The following is a 7,220-nucleotide window of genomic DNA, read 5'->3' on the forward strand; positions in this document are numbered from 1 at the left end:
TGTGAACCTGCTGCGTAATCTAAAGTCAATTGTAGAATAACTGAAATAAATATATGGGTAACATGAATTTAAATAAAATGTGAGGTCTGAACATTTTCAAAGTGTAATGGCAGGGACTTAAACCTATTTGAGAAGACTAAAAAGGCTATGGTTTGATGTGCATATTAGGGCAAAAACCTCTTTCCAATTAACATAAATAATCCGACTCAGTGTTATTTTAATTTTACATGCGAATTTAAATTGATCTTAAAAGAAAATGCTGCCTTCTGTTCAGAACCATTAACAAAAACTACGTGTAAAAAAATGTAGTTTCATATTGATAATCACTTTTTATGTAAAAGAAAACTGCATGAGAGTTGTTCATATAACTGCGTCATTGCAAAGTCACCAGAAACACACGTCAGAATTTCGCTGGAAGCTGAATTTTATTTAAACAAAAATATTTCTTCATGAATAGACAAAGGGAACTTAATTTACATGTTCGTTGTGGAAAAATACATCTAGGTTTATTTACAATAACATGTTTAATCTTTGGTCTCAGAGCAGATTTATTTCATCTCACTGCAAACATCAGGAATAAGCGAGCGGATCCCTGAGGTTTGAAAGTTTAAAGTGCAAAAGGAGGTGGAAAAAAGTCTCTTAATGTGAGTCTAAATACTTAGACGATTTCATGAGTGGTGTAGCACGAGGGGACAAACAGCCCGTTTCTTGAAGCCCACTCTGCCCACAGCTTTCCTGCCGGGTTGTAAATACTGTCCAGGGGTTTCTTCACAATCTCTGATGTGGCAGTCTCAGCCAAAGACCAGATTTTGGGTTTCTGGCTGCTTTCTTTACTCTCCAAAGCGGATATCGTGTGGTCAGAGTCACTTTTCTCAACTTTCTTGACAAGTGCAAGTTCTCTTCTGTCTTCCTGCTCGCTGCTTGGCTGCATGTCCAGACGTGCATCCACAGAAGCAGAGCTCTCCAACAGCTTCTCCTCGGTGTCGGTAGGGTCGACCTGAGCCTCTTCCTCATCCAGGTTCTGCATTGAACTATCTGCATCGTCGCTCTCCCCTTCCTGCTCATCATCCTCATCCTCCTCGTCTGATTTCCCCTTATTACACGCCCAGCTCACCCGGTTCTCCTTCTTCAGGCGTCGCCTTGCGTTAGCGAACCAGGTGGAGACCTGCGTGAGGCTCATCTTGGTGATGATGGCGAGCATGATCTTCTCGCCTTTCGTAGGGTACGGGTTCTTCAGGTGCTCGTTCAGCCAGGCCTTCAGCGCCCCGGTGCTCTCTCTTGTGGCCACTTTGGCGACTCTACTGGGATCCTCTGCTGCTCCGGGGCGGTACGGAGAGTAGAAAGCCCCCCCACGAGCCAGGAGTGCAGGATGGTATGGAGAAGCGGCCTTCAAGTCGAAACCGTTGTTCTGGAGAAAGAGAGAAGGAACGTAAGGACGAGGAAAGGAGTCTTGATTGTGCGCAATTACGCACGGATATGGCGTCTATTGACTTTAACGAGTGACGTTTAACACCATAATACAGGGAATGCATGATCATGCGTTTTTATAAAGAAGTTGATTTGCTTTGTAGGCTTACAAAACTCCACAACTCAATTTGAAACAAACACATCTTTAAGTTATTTTCAAGGGAAAATGCTGTTTTAGCTTCTGAAAATCAGACTTTACGCACTTTTTTTTTTTTCAAATAGTTTCTCAACTCACCATGTGTGTGATGTGCCTGTGGTGCGGATAGGGGATGAAGTTGTATCCCTGTAGTCCTGAGTAAGTTAGAGGAATCCCAGCTGCCATCGCGGCCAGGTGTTGAGCCTGCTGCTGCTGCTGCTGCTGCTGCTGCAGTCCCAGGATCTGATATCCAGTCGGCATGCTGATGTTCCTCTCCAAGAAAAAGCTACCAATTCCACTTTGCGATGCGGGCATCTTTACTGCGTCCCTGCTATGTGAGTTTGAGTGGCAACCAGCCTCCTGGATCTATTTATATCCAGCCAGCTGCCAGCGTGTGTTTGCAGGGGGGGGGAGGAAGGGGGGAGGTCCCACTGGTAGTGACTGACAGCTCCGTTCAAAAGACCCACAGCTTTCACTGGCAACAAATCCCATCAAAGCAGCCCTCCGCTGTTCCTTTTAGCGTTTTCTCCGAGAGGCTAAACATGTGCTACTTATCGCACCACAGAGACTTTTTTTAGAAGGAGTTTCAATTCAAATGCAAGCTTTTCTAAGGAAATAAAGAAGGAAAGTCAACCATCAAACTTCATGAAATTATCAAACATCCCAAGTTTATCATAGACAAAGTATTCAGGTTTGCATCGTTACGTTAATTTGGAAAACGGCACCACATTTTTTTACATTTTTAATTTTACATGCCGATTTTTTTATAGGGATTGTTAGGTTTTGCTTGTGTATGTTTAAATATTTTCTATTGTATATGTTTAGTTTTTGGGACATGGTAGCTCACACCAGTTTGATGTCGTTTTTATGACGAATTTAACACTTTTCCATGTAGCACCAATTTACAGAGCTCAGAAAATCAAATGAATCCAGTTAACAACACCCCGCCAGTCTCTGCTGCTGCCTCTCACACTTCATCAGCTACAGATCTGTACTTATTGTGAATCAAATTAACCATCCCAATAACTATGAAGTACGGGAATAACCAAATAAAATACGTGTCATGTGCGCGTAAAATGTGTTGCATTCTCCCAAACTTCCCTCACTTATTTCACTGAATATTTAACACGATCAATTTAAACAATAACAACTACCATCAAGCCTCGCAGCTGTAGCTTTTTTATTTGTTAATTTTAGTGGGTGAACCATAACAAGCTGCCCTTTACGTGTCGGATGGTTTTGTTTTGAGTGCAGCGCGACGTTTCAATGGTCCTAATTAAAGCAGGTTAAGTGAAACAGGTGTTGACTAATGTATATGATAATTGTGAGATAACAGATGCTAATTGTGTGTGTGTGTGTGTGTGTGTGTGTGTGTGTGTGTGTGTGTGTGTGTGTGTGTGTGTGTGTGTGTGTGTGTGTGTGTGTGTGTGTGTGTGTGTGTGTGTGTGTGTGTGTGTGTGTGTGTGTGAGAGAGATAAGAGGAGAAGATTACACTTCTTATTCGACTGCCCCCCCCCCTCCTTCAAAGAGCCTCAGCTAAGCTCAGTGTTTGGGTTCAAGGGACTCACCTCTCTTATCTTGCATAATTGTGATTATTATATTAACTGTTTTAGGAGGAGTAGAGCTGGGGGGGGGGGGGGGCATCTTAACATGCAGTAGTGAAACCTGAAGATACTTGTAATAATAACTTAAACTTATATAGCGCCTTTCATGGTACCCCAGCTCGCTTACTCATATTCCGTTTTAAATCTTTATGTTTTTAATTCATGGTCCCCACCAGAGGTAGGAGAAGTACCAGAGATACTCAAGTAAAAGTAAAGGCATCAAAATGTACTTAAAGTAGCGACAGTAAAAGTAGTCCTTGTTTGATTGGTCCACTTCAGAATAATATCTCTGTTATGTTTTATAATGATTGATCATTAAAGTGTTCTCAGAGCTGGTAAAGGTGCAGCTAGTTTGAATGGCTTTGTATACTGCAGGGAAGCTGCTGGATTTACTCCAGGTGAACTACAGTCTGATTTAAGGGCTGATTATATGACAGAAAAGTACACAGTTTACCTCTGAATTGTAGTGGAGTAAAAGTACAAAGTTGCATAAAATGGAAATACTCAAGTGTCTAAAACTTGTACTTAAGTAAAGGACTTTATAACACTGGTCCTGACTGATGTTGCAGTTTTGCATTTTCAAGTACCATCTGTGGTTTCCCAAAAGCCAGCTGTAACTCTCTTTATATGTGGCTCATTTCACAGTTTTGATTTACTGTAACTCTGTTCGATTATCCTCAATAAGTTGCTTTATTTCTAATTGATGAAACTGATATAATATCTGATCATTTTTAAAGCCGAACAGTAACATGGGCATGCTTTTAATGTCTCCACTATCTTGTCTCACATACCTTGTTACTGATTTTAAAGAAAGGTATTGGCCTCAGTGTCGGATATAGCACATGCATGTGTAAGGAAATTTCCTTCTAACAAAATGATTTATGTTTGTAATATTTAGGCCTCACATTAGCCTTATTTACATAACGTTTATCATTAATACATCCAAGCATGAGTCTGGCTTTATATATGTGTTACACCAGGATTTTAAACAATTACTTTAAACTGTTGCAAAAAAATGAGCTACAAATATCTCAGGGGAGAACAGTCTCGATATGGGATGTATATTGGGGGTCTTTCCGCAGCAGGTTTTATTGACTTGATCTCTTTGAAGTGATTTGTTTATTTGAAACCTTAGCGGCCGTCAATTAGAGCCATGTAACGTCACACGATGTGATTTCTATCGGTGTGAATTCTATCATGTACTTAAATGCAACATCAGAGACATTCAGAGCGGCTCTGCAGGAAAAGCTGCAGACTAACAACGATTAGGCTTTCATTAGCCGACCAGCAGGGAAACGATATGAAGCTATTTTGAATTAAATGGTCTATGTTTAAAAAGGCTTTATAATAATGAAAACATCAGGATGGTTTTCATGCATCAAATATTGATAATAATAATAACATTAAATAAATAATTAAAATACATTAAAAAATAATGACATAAATATATTTGTTTTAAAAAATCACAATGAAATTAAAAAAAGAAGAACCTGCAGATTAATTAATAATGAATATAACCGTTCATACTGCTGAGCACTAGTATTTCATTTATCCTAAATTAGGCCCTTTAGCATCACGTTATCCAAAAAGTAATAATAATATCACGTCATATAATTAAGGGTACCCTAGTGTTTAATGATGTGCCCAAATGTGACAAGGGAGAGAGGGAGAAATCAGAATCAGAAATCCTTTATTTGTCCCAAAACGGGGAATTTCACACCATTACAACAGAATATGTAGATTGCAGATTAAAGGGAAACTAGCAGACGTACATCTTATATAAAAATGCTGGCACACGTTCTTGATTATAAAATAATAAGTAAAAACAAACCACAGATAAGTACACCACGGTTAAAGAAAGGGATCTTATACAGATATTGAAGTAGCTGTTGAAACTGGAGCATCCTCCGATAAAGAGGGGTAAAGGAGGAGGGAGAGGAGGAATTTATTTGGGTGGGGTCCAAAGAACCTAAAGCAAATTTGAAGAAGAGCAACAATGGAGTGCAAAGAGAAGGAGGCTTATGGCATCAGGAGTCTACATCTCACAACACAAACAGCTCAGGGCAGCGGCCTTTGTCCTTCTCGTAGGACTCCTTTTCAACCTCTTCCTCTTTCGGCAGCTCGGCCACAATGCAGGCGTTGGTCCTGCTCTGACAGGTCCAGTTTGTGCTGTTTGCCGTTAGGATGTCAGTCGTTTACAGGAGAAGTGACCAAATGGAAGACGATTGTCCTCAGTGCTCAGAGAGATACGAGATAGCAGAGAGGATGGAGTTATCTCCCTCTCTGATAACATTCCTCTGTATTGAAATAGTCCTGTAGACATTCCTTTATCTCCAGATCCTCTGCATATTCCACATTTCGACTCACAACACAGACAGCTTAGGTACGCAGGCCTAGTTTAAAAGAGATGCAGAACGACGATGCAACGGGCTAATGAGCAGGTTGGGACAAAAGGCTTAGGTGTGACCTCAATTACAGGCAATCCCCTACCTGCGGGCCGACAAAGGGACTAAACATGCAGCAAGGAGGGCTCATAGGTAGATGTGAACGGGACAACAAAAGCCTGGAGGGAATCCACAGTCTTCCACACCTATCACTTGTTAGTTTATTTTTTACTGCAGCAGATACTCAGAGAGGGGAAAGTTGGCAGAGGCACGGTGAAACAGAACCAGAGGAGGGGAAGGAGTTTAAGTATGTAAAGAAATGTGCTTGGATGTACAGAGGCTAAATGAGAGGATTAAAAAAAGTGGATTTTAAAGCGTTATTGTAATTTGCACACTTCTTTTGGTAATACAAAACTTCTCCAGCAATGCAACATGCACAATACTTAAGAGATAATATAGATAGGAATAAAATAGTGCAATAATAATATATAATGTCTTTATTAAAAAAGGATTTATGCCAGATTTTTAGCTATAAGCTTATTTCCATCTGCAGTTGTTGGGCAGGTACACACATAACAATCAACAGACATTAATAAACAATAAATAGCTGTTATATCACTGATGATTGTAAAACAGATTATAGTATAGGTGTATAAAATATAAATACCAGCCAAAAAAAAGAGCCCAATAATTACAATTTATTTCATTTTAGAATGGTGCAAGTAAAATGCAGATGGAGTAAGCTAAATAAAACCTAAAGGTAAGATGAAATACTGTAATGTGGAATCCAAATACCCGTAAAATAATACCACAAATAAAAATCCCGAAAAAGATAACACTAAGCTGAAGCTGCTGCATTTACATAGTGGGGCGCACCGATGACCAGCGAATCCCTGCAGCAGTCCCTAATGAGATTTCCTGGGGCCGCGGCACAAATGGAGAGATGTATCAGAGTGTGAATGTTATCAAGCTCTCCCACCTCCTCACTATCTGACCCCCTCTCCCCCCAGACCCCCTTCCCCTGTTAGTCTTTTGTCATTACTCTTATCAGGACCACTCTATCATTCTCTCAAAACGGTAGTGGCGCTCAAACCGCTTGCAAATGTAAGTATGTCTTTGTTTAGGGCCGGACCGGGGCCCGCCTCCCAGCTCCCTCCTGGGTGCAGCTTGATTGACGGCCCTCCGCTGGGTGAGTGACAGGCGGCGTTGGTGAGGGCCTCGATTGGCCTGTGTGACAGCTGCCGGTTGTCTCCCTGTGTTGGGGACCCGGTGGGCCCCCAGGATCCCTCAGCTAGAGCCCCGGCCCAGTTAGCTGGAGCCCGGTTGGAGCAGCCTCCCCGGTGGGCTCGTCGTTGCAGATCAGCTCGTTAGCTCGCTGCACCCGTTCCTACACATCTGCCGAGTCCATGCACACGCGGAGGGCGTCCCACAGGGCGGTTTGGTTTATTACATTACTCGCATCATTATCAGCCCCTTTCTCCAGCTCAGTTACAGGCTGTATACATTTAAAAAGGTATGACATGTCCCCCTGTCGACTGAATACACGATTATACTGTAGATTACAGCTACGTCTCTTTTTGAGATGATGTAAGACGTAATAAACTGTTTAATTTTCTACCTTTTTCACAC

The 7,220-nt window shown here is 41.5% G+C and overlaps 1 protein-coding gene across 1 annotated transcript; it reads right to left on the reverse strand.

Annotated features, from left to right (window-relative positions):
* Positions 1-478: 478 nt before the first annotated feature.
* irx7 (iroquois homeobox 7) lies at positions 479-1,935 on the reverse strand. The gene is made up of 2 exons (XM_063892567.1): positions 1,703-1,935; positions 479-1,408 (listed from the first exon to the last, which is right to left on the reverse strand). The coding sequence occupies exons 1-2, from the start codon at positions 1,916-1,918 to the stop codon at positions 659-661; spliced, it is 966 nt and encodes a 321-aa protein (XP_063748637.1). The 5' UTR covers positions 1,919-1,935; the 3' UTR covers positions 479-658.
* Between the last annotated feature and the right edge of the window lie 5,285 nt (positions 1,936-7,220).

The sequence above is a fragment of the Eleginops maclovinus genome, chromosome 1 (genome assembly GCF_036324505.1).
Source record: "Eleginops maclovinus isolate JMC-PN-2008 ecotype Puerto Natales chromosome 1, JC_Emac_rtc_rv5, whole genome shotgun sequence".
Taxonomy (NCBI): Eukaryota; Metazoa; Chordata; class Actinopteri; order Perciformes; family Eleginopidae; genus Eleginops; species Eleginops maclovinus.

Excerpts from the sequence above, each read along its gene's own strand:
- irx7 (XM_063892567.1), bottom strand. The coding sequence starts at position 1,918 with ATGCCCGCATCGCAAAGTGGAATTGGTAGCTTTTTCTTGGAGAGGAAC. Across the intron at positions 1,409-1,702 it reads ACAGGCACATCACACACATG|AACAACGGTTTCGACTTGAA; the intron begins GTGAGTTGAGAA and ends CTCTTTCTCCAG.